The following is a 26,355-nucleotide window of genomic DNA, read 5'->3' on the forward strand; positions in this document are numbered from 1 at the left end:
ATGCCAGTACACTCTACAAAATCTATTAAACTGTGTGCCACTCTACTCTCCTTTGTCTACAACACTTTGCTATACTGTACGATACACCACTGCACTGTACTATACAATACGATACTCCAATGTATGGCCCTTTACTCAACGGTATGCCATTCAAACCATCTACTAGACTCCATGCCACCATACTCTACAACCCACCACTACACTCTATGACACTACTCCACTCTATGCTACTACACTCCATTGTAATCCACTCCACTATACTCCTCTTTACTACACTTTATTTCACTCTACACCAATGTACCATACTCTGCTCTATGCTGCTCCAGTGTCCAGCACTCTGCTCCACTCTACAACACTGTACGGCACTCGTAACCACTTTACTCCAGTCTATGCCCAACCACTCTACACCACTGTACTACACTGTATGACACTCAATAACAAGTCACTCCACTCCACTCCTCTCGATGACATTCCACTCCACTATATGACATGGCACTGCGCTCTATGACACACTCCTCTACTGTACTGTACGGTACTTCTTTAGATGATACTCCACATTACAACACTCTACTTCACCCTATTCCACTCTATGCCACTCCACTTTACAACACTCAACTCTTCTACACTCTACAATACTGCACTCTACGGAACTAAACTTTACACTGTATGACACTCTACTTAATAACACCTGGCACTATGATTTGAAACACATTTTTATTCAAAAATAAAAACCACTGTAATTCAATAGAAATAACAAAGGTTAAGGATAAGTTATAGTTAGGAAAACGTTATTTATACTTTCAATACAAACCCAACTTAAACTACACGAACATTAGAAATTCTAAAGTTATCGTTATAGCTTAAATTTAAAATGTATGCATCACCATCAAATTACTATGTCACGCACCTCTGTACACATTATTCTCACCTCACACACTACACTACATTAGTCATGACTCACCACTCTACCATGCACTGTGTTCTCTCAGATGACATAATATCAGATGTGATAAGTGCTTTTAATAATGCTATGATTTCATATGCTTTGAGCACAGTCCCCTTTGTACCTTCAACTTCAGGGTGCCTCAGCAGAATTCTGAATCCATATCTTAGGGTAGAGCCCACAGTCTCTGTTCCAGCAAAGAAGACATTGACTGTGGTTTTCAACATGGTCTCGTAGTTGAAGTGACTGGTGGGATTTTTCTTTTCCTGCGTGAAAGATAAGATTATACATTTGACAGTTAGTCACACATATACTCAGTGTACCCAAACATTCTCCATTAACACAGATTCCCAGACAACATTCTACCATTCCCTCACCTACTCTTCATGTGAGCATATATTACTGCTTTGGTTAAAGAAATGCTTTTCTGTGCACTTCAGATGGAAAGAGTGCATGGAAATCAGCCCAGAATCAAGGAATCACATGCACAAAAAGGGCCCAGTAACTATGGGAAATGTATGGTATTACCCTTTCTGAGGCAGAAAAGCCCTAAATTGCACAACAAAGGGATGTGATGATAAACACAAGTCCATACAGCAGTACAATTAAATGACAAACCTCTTTAATATGTAACCTATTTTCTGGATTTGTGTTTAACTGTGTGCCTTTATTAACCTATTGTAGTGAGTTGCTATGCATCCATGCAGATGAGAGCCATCCATATATTTAGTGGAGTTGTAATAAATATATTTGTTATAAGGGAATGTGTAGCCTTTCTTAAATGTATTGGATATAATCAGAAATTCTAATTGTACTTGTTTGGAGTCTATTCTGAATCTAATATTGGCCTAACTTATAACTAGGCCAGAGTGCACATTTTACATTTCTATAAATTGTGTTGCAAGTTCCTGTTTTTTGCTTCTTTGCAGGTGTCTTATTATGTGCCTCGTTAAGTTAGAATAGGGTTTTTGTGCATTGCATTAGATTAGCTGACTCCTGAACTCTTTAAATGGAATTTGGCTTCGGAGATGAAGATTGAGACGATGGGGAAGACCTTCTGCACCATGCAGACTAAACTGATGTTACATCCAGGTCCATCCAAATGTTTAAACCTTTGACTGAGAGCTGGGAAACTCAGGAGTCTACCTGTTCCTAGAGAACACTGTCTTTTGATTGGTTTGTTTGGTGAAAAAGATAAGAAGAAGCCTTCTAGAATCTTCTTTAATGATTTAATTGTGTAATCTTTAGAAAAGTAGAGGAGATCCTGTCCTGACTTAGCTGAGAGAAGACTTTTTCTCATCTCTCCAGATTTCCCCTACTCAGAGTGTTAAGCTTGATGCTTGAGGCCTTATCCTTCCCTTTTTGAGCCTTGCGTTTGGTTTATTTGAAGTTGACACCTTCCCCTTAGAAGTTTGCTTGCTGTATGTTATTGTATTTTGCATATTGTTTCTGATCACACAAATCCAGATTGCATGATCATTTAAATATTTATGATCTTACTATATTTTTCTTCCAATTTTGCTTACTGTTTTAACTAATCTGAACAAAATGTGGTTAATAACACCCTTAAGGTTGAACACTATCCTCTCTGTCGTTCTTATGGAACCACATTGGTTTCACTGTACTTGGAATGTCTCCCTGAGTTAGCTCCTTTCTTGCACTTAGATAATCAAAGAGCCATACGACTAGTGGGGGATTCTCTTTGATGGTTTTACCAAGAGACTGAGATTCAAGAAAGCCCGATCTGTCAGCCGGTTTTTATTACTTTATTGGTGTGGACTTAGAACAAGCTTACTTCTAAGGCATGGGGATCCTATGCATCTGTGCTTCTGTTGGGAGTACAATACTTGTAATACATAAATACTGCATCATATTGTATCTTATAGAGTGATGATTAGGTGGTAATCCAGTTGTCTTACATTTACCACAGGTTGATTGGGCGGTAATCCATGTGTCTTGCCTTTACCACAGGTTTTGCAAATATCTAACCATCTCATAATGAAGGCCTGTGAAGATGGTGAACACACTTTCTACTATGGCCCTTATTACGAGTGCCTCTTCAAGTGGTTTGATAATTATGGCATCTTATAAATTCTGACTCCCCTGAGTCAAAATGTATCAAGTGCAATAAATACTACCCAAATACTTATTTTGGGAAATAGTATGCAGATTTTGGTGCTTCCTGTGCAAAACTCTGCATGTTCCGGAATATGCAGGTTTGGCCTGCCCATATTTATCACAAAACTCATAATCGTGATGTGACCGGTAACAGCAGCTACAACATATATCGCAATTAACTGGGCAACTCGTAATGAAGGACCAGGCCAATTAAATGGAGCTATATCAGTACTGAACAGCAGTAACACTTCTTCCCTATAATTGATAAAATCAGTGGCACAAGGGTTTTCACCTCTCAATGCAAGCAAAGATTTAGCAGTCACCACTTCTTGGAAGAAGCTGGACCTTTGATGGTTATCAGTACTCACAGTCTCACCTTGCTGCTGGTATTTTATTTCATTTCTGAGCTGCCCTAAATACCTTAGCATATGTTCCAGCTTCAGGAGTACTTTTCCCTTCTGAAAGGCAGAGGAAGGAACTTCAATCGACTTCAGTGGTCATACAATATACAAGTGGGTGATGATAACACAGTATCTCACAACATTCCCTTCATAAATGGTTGGGCTCATTTCTGGTACAACCACTTCATTATGATTTATGTCCCAAGATGTGATTTTTCTATCTGTTCTAGGCTTATTCCTCGAGAAGTATTTACACCCATCATGAGGCAGCAGTCTCTCAGAGGTCATCTTTGTATGTACTCTCTAAATTCAGAGTTTAGCTTGTCAAGTTAAGGTTAAATGAGGTGCTCCCTGACTGTTTAGATCTCGCCTACACAGTGCGTCTGCTGTGCTGCAAGATGTCTTGTTTACAATTCAGTGGGTGTACAACATTCCCACAGCATACCATTAGTTGTTTTCGTTGTCACTCTCATTTTCAATCTTTCAATTGCTTAGCTCCCGTAGGCTTCCCTTCCTTGCTTGTGTTACTCCTTCCCTAGAGCATAAAACAAATACATGTTTTCTACCTCGCTTTTGTTCTTCTATATCTTTTTGCAACACACCATTTTTCTATTTTATATGTATTTTGTTATTATCCCTGGACACGCAACATGCTTTCCTACTTTAAACACCGGCATAAGGCTTCTGATTTATGTTGCCTTCACTCTCTCTGACATCTCTATTGATGCTTTAGTTACCTACACCCACAATTGTTCTACTCTACATCACTCTTCTCTACTCCACTCTACATCACATCACTCCAGTCTAAGCGCCTCTACATCACTTCCATCTATACCATTCTACTCTATGCCACTCCACTCTATGCCAATTTGCGTGACTCCACCCTATGCCGCTCTATGCCACTCCACCCCACTCTACACTGCACCAACCTATGCCTCTCTATTCTACTCTACGCCACTAAACTTTACTTTATGCCATTACACTCTACACCAATCCCCTTTATGCCACTCCACTCTATGCCACTTCAATACATACCACTTTACTCTATGCCACTCTACACTTTGTCACTCCACTCTATGCCACTTCACTGCACACAATGCCACTCTATGCCTCTGCTCTGCGCCACTCTACTCCATGCTCCACTCTACCCAAAACCACTCTACTCTCCACCACTCTACTCTGCTCCACACCGCTCTATGGAACTCCGCTCCACTCTACGCCACTCTACTCTAAGCCACTCCACTTTCTGCCATTCCACTCTACCCAACACCACTCGACTCCACACCACGCCACTCTGCACCACTCCACTCTATGCCACTCTACTCTAAGCTGCTCCATTCCCCTCTACGCCACTCTACTCTACACCATTCTATTCTATGCCATTCTCCTCTATGCCACTGTTCTCTACGCCACTCTGCTCTATATCACTCCACACAATGTCACTCTACAGAACTCTGCACACCCCACTCAATGCCGTTCTACTGTAAGCCACTCCACTCAATGCCACTCTACTCCATCCCACTCTACTCCACCCCATGGCATCCTATGGCACTCTACTCTATGCCTCTGCTCTGCACCACTCTACTCCATGCTCCACTCTACTTAACGCCACTATACTCCCCACCACTCTACTCTGCTCTACACCACTCTATGCAACTCCATGCCACTCTACTCTATAACACTATACTCCCCACCACTCTACTTTGCTCTACACCAAACTATGCAACTCCATGCCACTCAACTCTATGCCACTCCACTCTATGCCATTCCACTCTACCCAAGACCACTCCACTCCTCTCTACTCAGTGCCACTCTACTTCATGATACTTTACTCCACATCACACCACTCTGCACCACTCCACTCTATGCCACTCTACTCCAAGCTATTCCATTCCTCTCTATGCCACTCTACTCTACACCATTCTACTCAATGCCATTCTCCTCTATGCCACTGTACTTTATGCCACTAAATAACACTCCACACAATGCCAATCTACAGAACTCTACACACTCCACTCTACGCCACTACACTCAATGCGCTATATTCCATGCCACTCTACTCCGCCCCACTCTATGGCACTCTACTTTACGCCACTCCACTCTACGGCACTGTATCCCACTCTATGCCAGTCTATTCTACACCACTCCTCTTTACGCCACTCCAGTCCACTCTACGCCACTCTATTCTATGCAATTAAACTCCACCCTACTCTATGCCTGTCCACTCTATGCAACTCAACACCACTCCGCTCTATGCTACTCCACTCTACGCCACTCTACTCAATGCCACTCTACTTTAAACTACTCTATGCCACTCTACTCTACGCCACTCTACTCTATGCTACTCCACTGTACACCACTCTATTCAACATCACTCTACTTTGTTCTATGCCACTCTACTCTGCGCTACTCTACTCCACTCTCCTCTTTTCTACTCTATGACACACCACTAACTTTTAGTCATGCTGAACAGCATGCTGCGTACATCAAGGCTAAAAGACATTGGCAAAGAAAATAGCTCTCACATAGGCACAAGCTATTGGCTTTGCCAGTGCTTGTTTTTTACGGGCATGATCAGTATTTTAATGGCTTGTCCCACATAAAAATTAGAAAAATCATGAACAGCTGTTTTATCCCCCTTATCAATGCATACTTTCAATAATAAATATAAGAATTAAGCACTTTAAACTGTGTTCTAAAACAGCCTTAATGATCCCCGATTGATGATTAAAGTAAAGAGAAAAGCCATGTTAATTAAGAAGGAAGACAGGCAAATTTACATAAAGTTCCATTTAAGTATTATGTCCAGGCTTTTGTAGAATCTTAAAAAGGTGACACCCCCCTGTAATGACTTTCCCTCCACTGGCCCGATGGAATAGCGACCGGGTCCCACTGTATTCCACATTACTGTCGATCGATTCAAGTAGTGGGAAGTAGTGGCGTAACGAAACTTTAGGGGCCCCTCATGCAAGGTACATGGAGGGCCGCCCTCAGATCTTAATCAGGAACTCTCAGGTCAGGGTAATGGGCTGTGGGGCTTGGGGCCACCCCACACCGCAGAGTATGTGGGGGCCTATGTTACGCCACTGGTGGGAAAGAAGTATTTTCCGGTAAGCTGGGTATCACAATGTATACGTACTCGCATCAGTGTCAGTGCTGAACTATATTTTGTATTTGCGGCTTTGTTTATTATACTGCCAATATAATGTAACCCTGATTTCTGACTCCTCCTCCAATCCAGGCTCTCTCAGAGCACAAGTAGACAGTCGCATGGACCTCAACTTCATAGACATCAGTTCTTCAGCATCCCAAGGGTACCAGAAGTGATATCAAGAACTCCTCGACCCCAAGGATATCACAGGATTGGCCCTTTCCACAGCCTCTCAAGAGCATCCTATTTGGTCCTGCAGGGCTATAGCAATGGTATAATCATATAGTTGGCAGTAATCTTCCTTTCACCTGCCTTCTCATGGGTGTGAATGGGCGGGAAATGTTTTCCAATCGTGACACAGATGAAAGTAGCATCTTATTCATATTCGGGACATGGAAACGGATACACAAGCTTTACAGATTAGCTCTGTTGCTTACCACTGAACGAAAAAACAACATTTTGCACATCCCTGCGGGACAAAATATGCATCAGTTAGTGATTGTTACATTTCTTTTGAGACCCATATTAAGATCAGAGTAAATTAACTACTAAGTAAACGCTGTTAATTAAATTTCAGAATAACATGGCTATAGGGGGCAACATGATTTTACCAAGATCACATGATATGTAAAGTAAAGTAGCTGAGTTCATATCTCTAAGTCAGGGCACACTGCATGCAACTATCACCATTTGATAGAAAATGTTATTGATCTTTTTATGATGTGAACAAATTGCCTAAGACAGCAGTGTCCAATGTAAAAAGTCTGGATGTCAATTCAGATTATTTATATGAAAATGTATTTTATGTGTGAGATTCTGAAAGTCTAGCATGGGCCTGTCCCTCCAGGAATCACGTGGAGCACCCATGATCTACAGTGAATTGTAAGCTCTTGCCACATGTTAGTGTACTGAAATTACACAAAGGTAGAGGCTTTAGTCCAAAACATGAACTTCATCGCCCTCTCATCATTAATTTTTAACTTCTAAAATACAAAGAAACAGTGTTGAGTTAAACTTTGCTCTATGTCAAAGACCTAGGCTTTCACAATTCTTAGTTCTTTTCCCTATAATTTCAGGTTAAATGTCATGGTGCGACAATATTTGTAGAGGACTGAGAATGTGCCAAATGAGAAATTATGCTTACTGAAGCTCTATTCTTGCCCTGATCCTACCTCGCCATCTTACTCTTCTGATTTACTTTACCCAGGCTTGCACATCCTTCAAGTGTGACCTGCTAGGAACCTTTTTTCTGCAGTTGACCATGGATTTTCCTGACTCAAAATAGGTGGTTTTTCCGCATCCATGTTTTTTGGGGTGTAAGAGAACCAGTCCTGATTTAACGTGTGGTAATTCTGCACGGTAAAATTGCATGATGCTTTGGCACGACTCAGTCTTTTTTTTCTGATGGGGAGGGGAGCACCTAATGGTCCCCCTGCCAAAAAGCCTCTTCCCCTTTCTTCTCCATCTCTCATCTTTCTCCGCCTCCACCCTCAGAAGTCCCAGCATATGTTTACCATCTGCTTAGAGCAGCTGGAAAATGTCAGCATTAATCCCCATCGAATTGGGAACTCCATGTGGTTTTACAACTGGAAAATTGGTCCCACGTGGTCTTTCTCGGTTCCACAGGGTTGCATGACACTGGGGTGGATTTAGTGCATGGCAATGGTATATCACAAACAATGTTACCATGCTTTCAGTACCATGCAACTCAAAACGACGAGTCTCTGAAATGTACCCTCACTTGCTAAACTTGTCACCCTTTTCAAGCTTTCCTCTCTGTTTATGCAGCATGACAATCATGCCCGTAATATAAACTCTACTGCCCTCCACAATAACATCCTGTAATATCAAGTCCCTAATTACATTTTTGACAAAGGTTACAAGAAGGGTGGGTTGTAACTACTATGATAAGGAAATTCACAATTTAAGTTTTATTGGGAAGGGAGGAGCTTTTCTAAATTTAGGTGAGGCATCTCATCATCCATACTATATTTTGTTTGATACACTTGCACTGTCTCACAAACCAATCTGAGCATACAAATGAAGTTTTTAGCTTCCAGTTCCAAATTCTTCACATTTAAAGAACAGTCTAAAATTTTTCATGCAGTCACTGCCCTCCTGAGAAGGCTTTGCGCACACCCAGGGTCCTGGACCACAGGTTAAGGACCACTGTTCGAATGCGTGTCAATGACCTCAGTTAACAATTTCACCAACTCCTGGAGATTCTTTTAATTCATAAGAGATGACTGTACTCTCCGCCTGGATTTTCTCGTTAGGCATTGAAAAGAGGACTGCACAGAAGAAGGGAGAGCTATGATTTCTCTTCTGAGTATATTTGCCCATCTTCAATAGAAGTAAGAGCTACTTGGAGCGACAAGAAGGAACAAACATACCCCTTAAATAGGATCTCCCAGGGTCCTTACAAGTAAAAAAAAAAAAACATGAAAAGCCAGACACTCTAATATAAAACTACAGAGTGAAGAACCTACTAAGGAACACAGTTTCCTTTCTCATGCAAACTCATCTAAGAGTGAGAAAAACAAGCGATCATTAAAAATTCTCATGCACTGACAGGCATATATGTAGACATCAACAGGAGAGGAATATACCCCATAGATCGTTGTCACTCTTTCCTCTCCATTTTTGCTTTTGGTTAACAGGAGACAGCTCTTAATTTCAGGTTTTTATTTTTAGCATTAAGTAAGTAATCTTTATTCGAAAAAAGATATTTTAAGCTGGCCTTTGCTCCGCTCAGGGAATAGATGGAATCAATAAATCAATCAATCAATCATGGAATTGTCAAGCCTGCTACTCACCCTTGAGGGTCTCAAGGCGCTGGGGGGGGGGGGGGTAAGCAGCTCCAGACAGTCAAGGAGCCAGGTCTTAAGGGTCTTCCTGAAGCTGTGCAGAGAGGGGGAGCATCTGATGTCGACCGGGAACATGTTACAGGTCTTGGCCGCAAAGGTAGGAGAAGGTTCTTCCACCCGTTCTGGCTCCTCAGATGAGCCGGGTTTCGGCAAGGGCGAGGTCGGCGGATCGGAGGTTTCTCTTGGGTATGTGGAAGGAGATTCTCTCGTTGAGGTATTGGGGTCCGGTGTTGTGGAGGCATTTGTACGCATGGGTGAGTGTCTTGAAGGCTACTCTCTTCTCGACGGAGAGCCAGTGGAGGTCTTGCAGGTTTTGGGAGATGTGTTCTTGTCGAGGGATGCCGAGGACGAGTCTGGCTGAGGTGTTCTGCATGGTCTGGAGTTTGCGGAGCAGAGACTTGCGGATTCCGGCATAGAGGGCTTTTTCGTAGTCCAGTCTGCTGTTTATGAGTGCATGGGTGATGGTCTTTCTATATTCTGGGGATCCATTTGAAGGTCTTGTGAAAGATGCAGAGTGTGTTGAAGCAGGTGGAGGCGACTGTGTTGACCTGTCGGGTCATGGAGAGGAAAGAGTTGAGTACAATGCTGAGGTTCCGGATGTGGTCCATGGGAGTGGGCAGGCTGCCGAGGGCGGTTAGCCACCAGGTGTCCCATGCAGTGGGGTAGGGTCCAAGGACGAGGACCTCAGTCTTCTCCGAGTCGAGATTCAGGCAGCTGCTGCTCATCCAGGATGTAACGTCCTGCATTCTTACCTGGAAGCTGGGTCTGGTGGTGGAAGGGATCCTTGGTAAGGGGGAGGATGAGGGTGTCACCGGTGTAGGGTACTATGTTGAGCCTGTGCTGTCTGACGATGGCTGCGAGGGGGGCCATATAGATGTTGAAGAGCATAGGGCTGAGTGACAATCCTTGAGGAACTCCAAAGTTCATCTCTGTGGGTTTGGTGAGAAAGGGTGGCAGTTTGAGTTTTTGGGTTCTGCCGGCGAGGAAGGAGCGGAGCCATTCGAAGGCGGTTCCCTGTATGCCGGCATCATGGAATCTGGCCGTGAGTGTGTGGCGGGAGACGGTGTCGAAGGCTGCGGAGAGGTCGAGTAGGATCAGGGCCGTGGTGTGGCCCTGGTCGAGGAGGGTGCAGATGTCGTCTGTGGCAGTGAGTAGAGTGGTCTCGGTGCTGTTGTTGCCGTGGAATCCAGATTGGGAGGGGTCGAGGATGGAGTTTTCTTCGATGAATCTCATTAGTTGGGCATTGACAGTCATCTCTGTGGCTTTGGCTGCGAAGGGGAGGAGGGAGATGGGTCGGTAGTTTTTGAGGTCCGAAGGATCTTCCGCTGGCTTCTTGAGCAGGGGCTTGACTTCTACACATTTCCAGTCATTGGGAAACATCCCTGTTTCAATGGTGGTGTTGATGGTGCCTCGTAGTTCTGGTGCGATGGCGGCGGCTGCTCTGTGGAAGATGTGCGGAGGGCAGTGGTTTATGGGTGCTCCTGAGTGGATGCCTTTCATGGTCAATTTGGTGTCTTCCGTGGTGGCTGGGGTCCAGGCGGAGATGGTGGGTTGGCTGGCATTGTTGGAGGAGGGAGTGGTTTTGTGGTCCGTTGTCCGTTCGTTGAAGTTGTTGTAGAGGGACTTGAGTTTCAGATGGAATTAGGAGCTGAGCTTGTTGCAGAGGTCCTGGGAGGGGTTGATATCTGTGGCCTCACTGGGGGGTTTGGTGAATTCTTAGATTATACTTAAGAATTCCTTTGAGTTGCGGGATGTGGCAGTGATCTTGTTCTGGATGAAGGTCCTTTTGGTTGATCTGATGAGTTGGTGGTATTCTGTCATCGCATTCGTGTATGTGGTGGGTTTTCCAAAGTTTTACTGTTTCGCCAATTCTTCTCGAGGCATCAACAGGTGCGTCTGGATTCTTGGAGGTTGGAGGTGAACCAGGTGGCCTATCTGGGGCACTGTCTTTCAGGGCTGCGAAGGGGTGCAAGTTTGTCTACACAGGTGGTGATCCATCTGTGTAGTTCTTTGGCTGCTAGGTTGGCATTGGTCGAGGTGGACGGGGCATCGCGGTTGAGGGTGGAGTGGAGGTGCTCCTAGATGACCTTGCTCTAGTTCCTTTGCGGTGGGCGGAGTGCAGGTTTGGGGGGTGGGATTGTCGATGTGGAAGTGTATGCAGTGGTGGTCCGTCCCGAGGGGTTTCATGGTGTGGCTGAAGTGGATGTTGTTCCCCCCTGCGAAGATGGGGTTGAGGGTGTGTCCTGCCTTGTGGGTGGCGGTGGTGATGAGCTGTTTCAGTCCGAGATTGTGGAGGTTGTCCAGGAGGGTGGAGGAGTTGGAGTCGTTGAGGTTGTTGAGGTGGAGGTTGAGGTCTCCGATGAGTATGTAGTCCATGGAGGTGATGACGTGGGGTGCAATGAGGTCGGCGATGGTAGTGGTGAACACTGTTGGAGGTCTGGGGGGCCTGTAGGTGAGGGTACCATGTAAGGTGGTTCTGGGGCTGGTCTGTATCTGGAAATGGAGGTGTTCAGAGATGGATTCGATCGTGCTGGAGGTGGTGAATCGGAGGGAGCTCTTGTGTGCGATGGCAAGTCCTCCTCCTGGGCAGTTGGGGTGGTCCTTTCTCTGGATCTTGTATCAATCAGGAAGGGATGTGGCGATGTCGAAGGCAGAGGTGGAGTTGGTCCAGGTTTCCGTGAAGAAGGCGACGTCAGGCGAAATTAGTGTCGAGGTGGTCCCAGATCTCTACAGCATGTGTCTGCACGGAGCGCATGTTGAGAAGGATGCACCTCAGGGCTTTGGAGGTGTTGGCGTTCAGCATGGGGCAAAGGCCGTGGGGGTGTAGAGGGTGGGGAAGGTTTGGTGGCAGTGTCAGTAGGGGAACTGGCCATGGGTGGATTTCGGTGTAGACAGATAGGAGCTGTTGTTCCTTCCGGGGTTAAGAGCGAGGAGGGTGGCTGAGTCATAGATGTGGGTGGACAGAAATCCAGGGTTTCTGGCGCTGGTTGCAATTGGGTCGTGGACAGGTGCAGACGGGCCTTGCTTTTGGCACGCCTTCAGCATGCCAGCAGCACGGCCGCACAGCGGCCACCAATGAATAGGGAAGGGGGAAGGGAAGTGCAGCTGGGAGGCGAGAGCGGGAACAGCGGAAGGGAGGGGCCACAGGGGAGCAGCGGCAGGAAAAGGGTGGCAAGAGATGGGCACGGAGGAGAAAACAAGGACACAGGAACAAAAAACGAATGAAAAGGGCAGAAACCAGAGTCACAGACAAATAGGCACAAAAAGTACAATAACATTACAATGAGAGACAGACAAAAGACACAAAGACAAAACGGGCACAATATCACAGACAGACAACAGTGGAACAGCAGAAGAGCAAGGCTCTCCCACTGGACCACCAGGGATGAGGAGCAGGCAGGAGCCTGCGGATGGAGGAGGGCCTCAAACACCTGCCTGGAAGTGAGGTGTCTGGAGCAGCAGCAGGCAAGGCTACAGCGGAGCTGCTTGAGTGGAGAGCGGGACTCTGGCCAGGAGGTGAGAGGTCCTGCTCATACACCCGAGCAGGGTCCGCCATTAAATAGGGAAGGGGGAGGGAAGCGAAGCTGGGAGGTGGGAGCAGGAATGGCAGGGGAAGGGGCCGCTGGGGAGCAGCACAGGAAAAGGGAAGCAAGAAACGTGCATGGAGGAGAAAACAAGGGCACAGGCACAAATAATATTCATGTTAGAAAGCTCTCCCATTAAAATAACACAAGGAAAACACCAAGGACTGCTATTAAAGTTATGGATGCGGGCTCCTTCACCTACAAATTATGGAGAAGCTTCCTTCATAGAAGATTCCCTTATCTCAGCGCACACCCTCAGGAGAGCCGGAGTGTCGGCCTCTGCTAGGAAACATGCGCGGGCCTCTCAAGCACTTATTCCCTTTGTAGTTAAGACCTCAGAGATAAATCAGGCTCCTGCACCACCCGTCCATTCAGCCACATACTTGCTCTACCGACTGTACTCTGGTGTCCAACTTGCTGCAGCATTGAACACTCTCCTGCACTCAGTGCACTCCAACAGGATCAATGAAGGGCGAAGTAACATGAGTCCCTGCACCACAAAAAAGAAGATGCCCAAAAAAAAAACAGTGGTGCTTTTCCTGGAAGAGGCACAATCCAGGAAGTTGTGCTCCATAGACAGAGAAAAAGGCATGAAAGGGTTGGCTAGTTTAGGAATTCAGGGTAAACCTCACAGTAGAAAGACGAGGAAGGAGCTGAAGAGTTGATATGGTGTACTTTTACAACTATGATTTTTCTTCCTAATGATACATGCTGTAGGTGTGATTCTCAATCAGTTGTGGCATGGGCAAATTGGTAAACTTGTTTAAGTTTGTTTTGTCCGATGCTTTGCTTCTAGCACATCTATTTCAGAATTGACTAATTGCCAAAAGCTCACAGCCTAAGTAGCAACCAAAGAATTTGGGTCAGGAGTCAGAAGTCAGGAACTGTGTTCATATATTTATGCCTTAGTGGATAATGGTCACAGATTTGTGAAGTGTTTTTATTGATTAATTCATTCTTAAGAAAGTGGTGCATGTATTATCCAATGCCCGTCTTCTCAACAGTTGACTGAGTATTCCTCTTGATTGAGTTTTTAAAATCCTGATGGATCCAAAAGAGAGTTGTAAGTGCATGGCAGAACTAATCTCTTAGAGTATTCTATGCTGTAATATGTTTGTCGAGTCATTTAGCCCTCCTTGACTGGCAGCACATTTGTGGAATGACTCCTGGGGTTATATCAGGATGCACTACACTTGCACAGCACAGAACCAAGCATAACCTGAACAATGTGCAAGGTTTGCCTCTTTCTGTTTCTAAGCTGTGCTGTCTAAAAAATGCACTAACTCAGAGATACATTGGGTTAATTGAATTCACTTTACACACTGCAGGTGAATTAAAAAAGGTGCTCGGCTCTGTACATAACAGGGGCGGCACATTATAATATAGCCTGGGATGTCTTATGATCAAAGGTCGCCTGGGTTATTAGACAGGACTGTATTTACAGCTGGCTTGCGAGCAAAAGCTCTGCGACAACACAGCATCTCTATCCTGAGGGATAGCCACTGAATCACATTTCTGTTGCTTGCTCAGTACAGTAGGACAAAAGAATGTGTGTGTCAAGTATTTCCAGCCAAACCTATTTTCCAGTGAACCTAATATTTTTCTCCACCTGTGGTGGGTGTGCATTGCTGAACCTAAGAGCCACTCAGAGGCGGTCTGACCAATAAATGCATCTACAACTCCATAGAATATTTGAGGACCATTGTATCTCAAGTCGTCCACCTCACAATGAATGCTGTCTATAGCATTCACTCATTCTTTCTATTCTTTATCTTACACACTCAAGAACGTACAATTCAATATCAATCCAGTACCTGCTCAATTTTCAGAAGAAAACTGTCGATGAAGTCCCGGGGATGGTTGGGGTCCAGTGTCTCTCTGTTCTGTTTCAGTCGCTTTGCCACAAAAGCTCCCAGCTTCTGGTAATTGCTGTAAATTTTTCTGTGTGGTCCAGGTATATGTTTCATGATTTTGGGGAAGACAAAGAGCAGCTGCAGTGGAAGTAATCAAGAAGTTAACATAAAAGTGTCAGGCATTTACAACTATGTTGACAGAAAGAAAACGAATAAGTGTCTTGTGAAACAACCCCATCACGGTGCACTTTACCTCACATGCAATAGTCTGCTTAGGAAGTTTCATTGAATTTAGACCATGACATTTTGTTACATTTTCAGGTCATCATAATTTTAGCAGTATATTACTCCAGAAATAGGAAGTGGAAATATTCCTGTTAAACAAGGTGTACACATAGAGTGATTACTGTGTTCTAATTTTTGATGATCAAGACTTTATATGTCATCATCAAACTTTGACTCAGAGGTCAAGAGAGAGACAATAAAGGGAGAAAGAAAAGGGATTAGAAATGTAGGAAAACAGTGATAAAGAGAGAAAGCGGCGAAGAAAAAGAACCTGCAAGACTGAGATAAAAAAGGTCATAGCAGATATTGCTTCCCTAACTTCACCCTGTCTTCTTCTAATTATTTAAAATGAGATCCATTGAGAATCTGGAAGCTGTCTCAAAGTTTTAGTCAATCATATGACTAGTTTATAGTCTCTCTCATGTCACCAATTTACATGTTCACGTTTAAAGTTGGCATCTTTTTAACGATGACTTTTAACACACATTTGCTTGCAAGCCCATATGAGTCAGTTTTCTCAGAAAAGGTTTGCTTACAAATACATTTCTTCATAGACACATTATCATACCTTAGAACATACTGTTCAAGGACTGGATACGCTGCGCAATGTCATTTTGTTAGTTGTCTGTTCGGCGACAGCTCTGGGTGGGTAGAATCAACGATGACAGCTATACCAAAGCTCAGGCACAAACTGAATGGGTCCAGTTTTATTTTCAACAGAGGAGCATTTAGATGGATTGTCAAGGTTGCCCGTGCCTAAAATCTAGACCGGTTGAATCCCATCACCATCCTGAGAGGGATGGCAGTCTGCTCTACACCAAGACTGGCTACCAGATGGCAAGCACATGCAGGTAATTGAGGAGTTAAACCACTCTAAGGTATCTGGCAGAATCACCTCCACCCTATATTGTCTAGGATCTGCAGTGCAATTATATTCATTCATATGATCAATGCAGCAATTATAATGGTTGAATTATTCATCTTCTTCACCATTCTTGTAACACTGGGTACCATGATTTGTTTTCTTTTACTAATAATTGCAGCACACATATTTTACACAAGAATCTAATTGCTTCTATAAATCGTTGGTGTTACAATTAGTGCTTTTCTTGTGTCTCCCTTGGGTCTCGCCTGAGTTGACAACCACAATTTCCTTGGGTGAATTACGGTTGTCATGTTCAGAGGCTGCAGACACCATCAGGTACCATCAGGTACCCTGTAGAGTTTAGGGGTCCAGATGGCTTACTGCGAGCTTGCCAGGAACTAGGTCAACATATTCTGATGGTTTTGTAATGGTGTGTCTGGGCTAGAGTTTGAATTTCCGTTGTTGGGGATAAAATCCAATTGATACAAGTAGATCCGGTTGAAATATGTATTTTTTATTCTTTTTTGGGTAGCTGCAAACGAAAAAAGGATGGCACAGCCAACACGTGTTTCGCCCCCTAGTCGGCCATCAGGCCTGGGGCTTCCTCAGGGCTGTATATAGACAATGTCAAACCAAGGTAGGATAAGGACATGGTGTCGTAAGTCATGTGTATATTATATACATAGTGAGGGTGATTTGGGAAGAATTATAAAGTCGTAGGGAGACGCAGCTTTGAAAGGCAAAATGTAAGTGAGGGAACAGAGAAAGAAAGTAAGGTGAGGAAGGGATCAAGGTAAACGTGCGGCAGATATGGATAAATTTAAAGAGACAAGGTGTGTTGTCAGTGAGGGAGACAGAAAAATAGATAAGAATATGGTACAGAGTGTTATCGATTTAGAGGGAGAGAATAAGTAGTTGTGATTAGATAGTGAGAATTAGAACACGAAGGTGGGTATAATTAGTGGAGAGTATTACACAAGTTTCAGTTGGAAGCACATTTTGCAATTATAAACAGTACCCGGTATATGTATAAGCGGGAGAGAACAAAATATGAGTTACATTGAAATCAACAACCGTTCATATGTAGAAAGAATATAAGAGGAAATGTGGATCACATAGTAGTATGATGAGCAATTAAAATCAGCATTTAGAAATTAGCATGGCATAGAGCAATTTCATAAAATGGAAGTTACGCGATTTCAAAGGACGTGTAGAATCAGTTATTAACAGTTTTAAAGACAGTAATGCATAACCACAGTCGGTGTTGTGAATTATTGTTTAAGAACATAGTGTTATCGAAGAGTTGAATGAATTTATAGTTACAGTTGCGATTTATGAGAAGGCCGCATCCGGTAACCGGGTCAAGCACGAAAAAGAGGGAGGAAGGGTTCACATTAGTCTTAGGAGCGAATGGGGATTTTGCGCCAAGAGTAACTAAGTGACTTCGTATGTTTATAAAGTGTTGGTGCTTCCTAGGTCACATGGTCTAGTTCATCGTTATTATTTATTAAAATAGGAATTGTGGCAAGGCATATGACTAGTATGTTGTGCCAATACTGTGAATCAGTGACCTCGTGAGGTGTGAGGTACTGCTGTGTCATGCCATATAAGAAAATGTAGGCATTTTAACGAGTGGGAATAAGGGGGCATTTAATTTCACAAGTGAAAGTTTGGACGGTGCAGGTAGCGGTTTGTTGATAGTGCAATTTGTATAAAATGAGTAGGAACTAGTTAATAAGGGTGCAGTTATTGCCGAGTGCGAGTAGTGCTTTTAGGTGTTTTTATGCTTGTAAAAGTTCGAAGCCGCACGCGGAGGTTAATCCATACGGGGTCCAAGATCGTGTTGATAATGGAGTGAGGCATACGCATGCTCTAGGCGATCAAGTGAGCAAGTGTAAATGAAAAATTAGATATGCTTAGGGTTTCCTTACCGGGTGGTCAGGTAATTCGGTATTTAATAACGAGGGTTTAAATACCCGAAGATTTCTAAAAAGCGGAGAAAACACAAGGGGGAAGGAAATAAGCAAGGAAAATTGTAAGCGGAAGGCATTATTTAAATGCTGGGTGACAGGGAGGGGGAGCGTGGGAAGGAGTCCCTTACCTCTGGTCTCGGCTAATGCCAGGTGTTGCAGTTGTCCAAGTCGCTGTAGTAGTGACAGCTCGTGGTAGCGAGCAGTGAAAAGGAGTCATGTGAGAGAACTTCCGGTTCAATACCCGGAAGTGAACGGGTGCTTTTGCTGAGCGCCATTTTGGGTTGGGGGTACATCGGGATGGGCGAGATTAGAAAGTGACGGTCAGCAGTTATTGTGGGAACTGAGTGAAGTGCAAGGAGAGAGTAAATTTAAAGATTTTTAGAGATCAATAGTCAAAGAGAGTAAATGAATGTGCCAGACATTGTAATTACTTGAAGCAATATGCTAGAACATTAGTATAGGAAATATTAAAAGCACATAAATCCATACACTCTGATTCTATAGGCTGGACGGTGGGCAGAGTAGTGTTAATTAACACAGAAGCGTCCATTAGTCACAATGTATGCTAGCAGGTTTCCGTACATATTATTGTATAAATAACGATCATTAGTTATTATAGGAACTGAATAAGGGTGAAAATAATTGGCGGGGAAAGAGTAAAAGAACAATATCAAAAGAAAGTAAGTGTGTCAGGTATTATAATCACTTAAAAACGATTTCCTAGAAAATTAATATTACAATTAATGATAGCACATATATCTCCAGGCTCTGAAAAGCTGAATCAATAGACAGGGCGATGGGCAGAGTCGTGTTAGGTCACACTGAGGCGCCCTTAAAGCACAAAGTATGCTATCACATATCGATAGGCAGAGTCGTGTTAAGTCACACTAAGGCGCCCTTAAAACACAAAGTATGCTATCACATATCCCTACATATTGTTGTATCATCTGAAAAAATGGCAGAAGTCAGGAGGGTATGCTGTATGTTTCTTGATGGTATTTGGGGAAACTTATTTGGGGTTATTGTAGACAGCAGACACGTTGTGTTAGTCCTAGGGTAATAGGTGGTGCGGTTGTAGCAATGTGTTAGGGCATCTAGTCGTCTCCCAACCATATATGCATTTCCGCATCCTTATTGAGCCCCAGATTGGTGGTTTTATAGTTCATTATTAGTTCACTTTCGCGTCTTCGGAGTTTGAGTTTGCGGTCTCCCCCTCTTTTAGCTTGGTGTACAATCTCCAAACCAAAGAAGCGGAAGTCTTTTTTGTGGGGATGATGGTCTTCAAAGTGTTCAGTAAGTGGATGGCCTGAGTGATGTTTGTGGATGTTCCGGTAATGTTCCTGAATCCTGGTCCGTAGTGGTCTGATTCTACTTCCGATGTATGGAAGATTGCAGGGACAGATTATCACATAGACACAGAATTTGCAGTTGCAGTCAATCCATTCTTTTATGAAGAATTCTCTTCCTTCAGTTAGTAGGACTTTTGTTGTTTTGTTGTTGCTAAGTTTGCAAATATTGCAATTTCTGCAGATGTGGAATCCTGGAGGTCTGTCCAGGAAGGTGCTGACCATGTTCCGTTTGTCCACAAATTCTGATTTGCACAGGAGGTCTTTCAGATTAAGGGCGCGTCTGAATGTTATCTCTGGATATGTTTTTAGGTCTTGATTGAGGTTTGGTGTTTGTTGAAGCAGATGCCAGTGTCTCTTGAGGCTTTGTCTAATTTGGTGGTGGCCGTTATTGTAGTCCGTTATGAAGCGTATAGCTGAATCGTTCTTTTGTACTTCTCCTTTGTTTTGTCTGAACATCTGTTTTCTTTCAATTTTGGCAACTGTAGTCATTGTGTTTTTGAGCATTGATTGTTCATATCCACGTTGTGTAAGTCTAGACACCAATTCTTCTCCTTTTGTTTTGAAGACCTCATCTTCACTGCAATTTCTGCGTGTTCTTAACAGTTCTCCCTTAGGGATGTTTCTTATGTTGTGTCGTGGGTGGAAGCTATCGGCACGTAGAATGGAATTGGCAGCTGTTTCTTTCCGATAGAGTTTGCTTTGTAGGGTGTTGTCTTTTACATAGAGAGTTACATCCAAAAAGTTGATCTCTTCCTTGGAGAAGGTATGGGTCATTTTAATTCCCCATGGGTTTTGGTCTAATTGCTTCAGAAATCTTTTGAGCAATGTCTCATCTCCTTGCCAGATACAGAGGATGTCGTCTATATAGCGTCGCCACATTACAATATGGGCGGTATATTCCGTGAACTCAGGGTCCCATAGCCAGAATTTTTCCACATGGCTCATCAGGATGCAGGCGTACGGCGGCGCAAATTTGGCTCCCATAGCCGTACCGCGTGTCTGTCGGTATATCTTTCCATTGAAACTGAAGACATTGTTTTTTAAGCAGAAGTCAAGCATTTCCAAAGTCATTTTATTGCTTTCTAATAGGTTTGCCGGTTGTGTCCATAATGATTGTTGCACTGCACTGAGTCCGTCTTGGTGTTTGATAGATGTATAGAGACTGACAATGTCTATACAGACCAGTATGAAGTCTGGTTCCCAGGTGATGTTTTGTAATTTGTCAAGAATGTCCTTAGTGTCTTGGATAAAGGATGGAATCTCCTTCATGAGACCTTGTAATTTCCTGTCAACATATTCCCCAAGTCTGGAGCATGGTGAGTTGATGCCTGCTATGATGGGTCTACCTGGTGGGGGGTAAGTTCCTTTGTGGATCTTTGGGAGGAGATATAGAGTGGGCATCGTAGGATGTGCAATGTACAGAAAAAGTTTTTCGGATTGTGTAATAAGTCCAGAGGTGTACCAGTTATTAAGCATAGTTGTAATTGATTTAAGTATGTCTTTTGTAGGGTCTGTTGTAAGGAGTTCATAGCAGGCTGTGTCGGCAAGTTGTCTATTGGCCTCTTGGATGTAGTCGTCAATGTGGAGTGTCACGGGATTTCCACCTTTGTCAGCCTCTTTGACAATTAGGTCCTTTCTTTCCTTAAGGTTTTTGATGGCATTTCTTTCTTCCTTTGTAATGTTCTGTGGGAGGTATTTGGATTTTTTGCGGTATTTTGTGTGTTCGTGTTCCAAATCATGCATGACTGCTAGGTGGAAGGCATCAATGCTGTTGCCTGCAGGTAATTGTGGTAAGAAGGTTGATTTTTTGGCTAGTTTGCTGTCAATTGAGAGATTCGTGTCAATTCCAAGTTCAAGTGCAGTTCTGGTTAGAGAATCTGGGTCATTGTTAGTCTCACTGAGGTTGGTCAATAGGTCTACGTTTTCGAGTTCTTGAATTGAAAGTTCAGATGTTATTGGTGTGGCAGACGGCTCATGTCTCATGTATTGGTCTGCAAAGAACACTTTTAATTTTAATCTGCGGATGAATTTGAACAGATCTATTCGTGTTCTTGTTAGATTCCATGGGGCCGTTGGGCAGAAGGATAGTCCTTTGTTGAGAATGTTGTCCTCTTGTTTGGATAATTGAATGTGGGATAGATTCTTGACAAAATTTAGTGGTGTTATGTCCTTCTTTCCATCTCCTTTTTTCTTGATCTCGTAGTGACGCCCATTGTTGGCGTCTGTTGGCGTCCAAATTGTTGGGAACCTCCCATGGTTGAAGTATTTGTGATGTTTGTTGTTTTTATACCGAGTCGGTAACGTAATACCTCCTCTAAAAAATTGACCTTGCATCTTGAGTTATCGCCCTCGGGTGCAGGTGCTGGTGAGTCGATGTCTGAGCTGGTAGTTGCTCCACTTGGTTGTTCTGTGGTGTTAGTGTTGGAGGTATCTTGAGGTTTGGTGTCGTATTTTTTAGCGAAGGTGTAAACTCTTCCAAATTGATAGTCTAGTTGGTCCCTCCTGAATTTGCGATTCTTTCTTTTAATGAGATCTTCTTCAAATTCGTCTATTATTTGATTAAGTATTTCGTAGTTCTTCCTTGTGAGATCTCCCCAATTAGAATCTTCAATGTGCTTGCTGAGATTGTCTACTTCAGTTTTCGCAAGGTTGTATTCTTCTTGTGAATGATCAATTAATTGTCTAATCATATTGTTGGAGCATTCCTTTAGGTTCTCTTCCCATTTTCCTATGTATTGGGGGTTGGTGGTGTCTGATGGTGGGATGATAAGTATTCTAAGTCCCCGTGGGATCCGGTCAGCTTCAAGGTATTTTTTGAGTGATTCTGCTTCCCACCACTTGCTAGTTTCTCTCTTAACTGCACGTTCCAAGTTCTGGAATGTACTCCGTGCAGATGTTGGGTTGGGTTTTGGGTTTGAGTTTCTATTGGATACTGGTTCCGTTGAGAAGGTCTCTTCAACCCTAGTCGAACGTTGTGCTCGTCGGTCTTGGCAGAAAGCCATGTGATCAGAAGGTAGTTCTAAGGCCTTGTTCTTTTTGTGAAATCCGTAGAAAAATAAAAGCTTGCTGATTATTCAGGGATGTGATCTTCAGGTTTGTTGTATGAGTGCGAGGGGAAAGAGATCCTCATCCCTTACTCATCATATAATAAGCGTGAAGCCTTTAAGTACTGGTTCTGGCCCAGAGACAGGGGGAGATGCCCCTTTCCCCCTAAATTGAAACTGGTTTTGTAATGGTGTGTCTGGGCTAGAGTTTGAATTTCCATTGTTGGGGATAAAATCCAATTGATACAAGTAGATCCGGTTGAAATATGTATTTTTTATTCTTTTTTGGGAAGCTGCAAACGAAAAAAGGATGGCACAGCCAACACGTGTTTCGCCCCCTAGTCGGCCATCAGGCCTGGGGCTTCCTCAGGGCTGTATATAGACAATTGTTCTCTCCCGCTTATACATATACCGGGTACTGTTTATAATTGCAAAATGTGCTTTCAACTGAAACTTGTGTAATACTCTCCACTAATTATACCCACCTTCGTGTTCTAATTCTCACTATCTAATCACAACTACTTATTCTCTCCCTCTAAATCGATAACACTCTGTACCATATTCTTATCTATTTTTCTGTCTCCCTCACTGACAACACACCTTGTCTCTTTAAATTTATCCATATCTGCCGCACGTTTACCTTGATCCCTTCCTCACCTTACTTTCTTTCTCTGTTCCCTCACTTACATTTTGCCTTTCAATGCTGCGTCTCCCTACGACTTTATAATTCTTCCCAAATCACCCTCACTATGTATATAATATACACATGACTTACGACACTATGTCCTTATCCTACCTTGGTTTGACATTGTCTATATACAGCCCTGAGGAAGCCCCAGGCCTGATGGCCGACTAGGGGGCGAAACACGTGTTGGCTGTGCCATCCTTTTTTCGTTTGCAGCTACCCAAAAAAGAATAAAAAACACATATTTCAACCGGATCTACTTGTATCAATTGGATTTTATCCCCAACAACGGAAATTCAAACTCTAGCCCAGACACACCATTACAAAACCAGTTTCAATTTAGGGGGAAAGGGGCATCTCCCCCTGTCTCTGGGCCAGAACCAGTACTTAAAGGCTTCACGCTTATTATATGATGAGTAAGGGATGAGGATCTCTTTCCCCTCGCACTCATACAACAAACCTGAAGATCACATCCCTGAATAATCAGCAAGCTTTTATTTTTCTACGGATTTCACAAAAAGAACAAGGCCTTAGAACTACCTTCTGATCACATGGCTTTCTGCCAAGACCGACGAGCACAACGTTCGACTAGGGTTGAAGAGACCTTCTCAACGGAACCAGTATCCAATAGAAACTCAAACCCAAAACCCAACCCAACATCTGCACGGAGTACATTCCAGAACTTGGAACGTGCAGTTAAGAGAGAAACTAGCAAGTGGTGGGAAGCAGAATCACTCAAAAAATACCTTGAAGCTGACCGGATCCCACGGGGACTTAGAATACTTATCTTCCCACCATCAGACACCACCAACCCCCAATACATAGGAAAATGGGAAGAGAACCTAAAGGAATGCTCCAACAATATGATTAGACAATTAATTGATCATTCACAAGAAGAATACAACCTTGCGAAAACTGAAGTAGACAATCTCAGCAAGCACATTGAAGATTCTAATTGGGGAGATCTCACAAGGAAGAACTACGAAATACTTAATCAAATAATAGACGAATTTGAAGAAGATCTCATTAAAAGAAAGAATTGCAAATTCAGGAGGGACCAACTAGACTATCAATTTGGAAGAGTTTACACCTTCGCTAAAAAATACGACACCAAACCTCAAGATACCTCCAACACTAACACCACAGAACAACCAAGTGGAGCAACTACCAGCTCAGACATCGACTCACCAGCACCTGCACCCGAGGGCGATAACTCAAGATGCAAGGTCAATTTTTTAGAGGAGGTATTACGTTACCGACTCGGTATAAAAACAACAAACATCACAAATACTTCAACCATGGGAGGTTCCCAACAATTTGGACGCCAACAGACGCCAACAATGGGCGTCACTACGAGATCAAGAAAAAAGGAGATGGAAAGAAGGACATAACACCACTAAATTTTGTCAAGAATCTATCCCACATTCAATTATCCAAACAAGAGGACAACATTCTCAACAAAGGACTATCCTTCTGCCCAACGGCCCCATGGAATCTAACAAGAACACGAATAGATCTGTTCAAATTCATCCGCAGATTAAAATTAAAAGTGTTCTTTGCAGACCAATACATGAGACATGAGCCGTCTGCCACACCAATAACATCTGAACTTTCAATTCAAGAACTCGAAAACGTAGACCTATTGACCAACCTCAGTGAGACTAACAATGACCCAGATTCTCTAACCAGAACTGCACTTGAACTTGGAATTGACACAAATCTCTCAATTGACAGCAAACTAGCCAAAAAATCAACCTTCTTACCACAATTACCTGCAGGCAACAGCATTGATGCCTTCCACCTAGCAGTCATGCATGATTTGGAACACGAACACACAAAATACCGCAAAAAATCCAAATACCTCCCACAGAACATTACAAAGGAAGAAAGAAATGCCATCAAAAACCTTAAGGAAAGAAAGGACCTAATTGTCAAAGAGGCTGACAAAGGTGGAAATCCCGTGACACTCCACATTGACGACTACATCCAAGAGGCCAATAGACAACTTGCCGACACAGCCTGCTATGAACTCCTTACAACAGACCCTACAAAAGACATACTTAAATCAATTACAACTATGCTTAATAACTGGTACACCTCTGGACTTATTACACAATCCGAAAAACTTTTTCTGTACATTGCACATCCTACGATGCCCACTCTATATCTCCTCCCAAAGATCCACAAAGGAACTTACCCCCCACCAGGTAGACCCATCATAGCAGGCATCAACTCACCATGCTCCAGACTTGGGGAATATGTTGACAGGAAATTACAAGGTCTCATGAAGGAGATTCCATCCTTTATCCAAGACACTAAGGACATTCTTGACAAATTACAAAACATCACCTGGGAACCAGACTTCATACTGGTCTGTATAGACATTGTCAGTCTCTATACATCTATCAAACACCAAGACGGACTCAGTGCAGTGCAACAATCATTATGGACACAACCGGCAAACCTATTAGAAAGCAATAAAATGACTTTGGAAATGCTTGACTTCTGCTTAAAAAACAATGTCTTCAGTTTCAATGGAAAGATATACCGACAGACACGTGGTACGGCTATGGGAGCCAAATTTGCGCCGCCGTACGCCTGCATCCTGATGAGCCATGTGGAAAAATTCTGGCTATGGGACCCTGAGTTCACGGAATATACCGCCCATATTGTAATGTGGCGACGCTATATAGACGACATCCTCTGTATCTGGCAAGGAGATGAGACATTGCTCAAAAGATTTCTGAAGCAATTAGACCAAAACCCATGGGGAATTAAAACGACCCATACCTTCTCCAAGGAAGAGATCAACTTTTTGGATGTAACTCTCTATGTAAAAGACAACACCCTACAAAGCAAACTCTATCGGAAAGAAACAGCTGCCAATTCCATTCTACGTGCCGATAGCTTCCACCCACGACACAACATAAGAAACATCCCTAAGGGAGAACTGTTAAGAACACGCAGAAATTGCAGTGAAGATGAGGTCTTCAAAACAAAAGGAGAAGAATTGGTGTCTAGACTTACACAACGTGGATATGAACAATCAATGCTCAAAAACACAATGACTACAGTTGCCAAAATTGAAAGAAAACAGATGTTCAGACAAAACAAAGGAGAAGTACAAAAGAACGATTCAGCTATACGCTTCATAACGGACTACAATAACGGCCACCACCAAATTAGACAAAGCCTCAAGAGACACTGGCATCTGCTTCAACAAACACCAAACCTCAA

General features: G+C 43.3%; 1 protein-coding gene across 1 annotated transcript in view; it reads right to left on the reverse strand.

Moving 5' to 3' along the window:
* Nucleotides 1-26,355, reverse strand: part of LOC146798112 (cytochrome P450 2G1-like) — a 1,220,160-nt gene that overhangs the window by 67,760 nt on the left and 1,126,045 nt on the right. The window contains exons 15-16 of the mRNA XM_085625336.1: nucleotides 14,879-15,055; nucleotides 1,068-1,209 (exon numbers count right to left, since the gene is read on the reverse strand). Coding sequence (XP_085481462.1) covers nucleotides 1,068-1,209; nucleotides 14,879-15,055 — 319 coding nt within the window. The remainder of the gene's footprint in view (nucleotides 1-1,067; nucleotides 1,210-14,878; nucleotides 15,056-26,355) is intronic.

This window comes from Triturus cristatus, chromosome 9 (genome assembly GCF_964204655.1).
Source record: "Triturus cristatus chromosome 9, aTriCri1.1, whole genome shotgun sequence".
Classification (NCBI taxonomy): domain Eukaryota; kingdom Metazoa; phylum Chordata; class Amphibia; order Caudata; family Salamandridae; genus Triturus; species Triturus cristatus.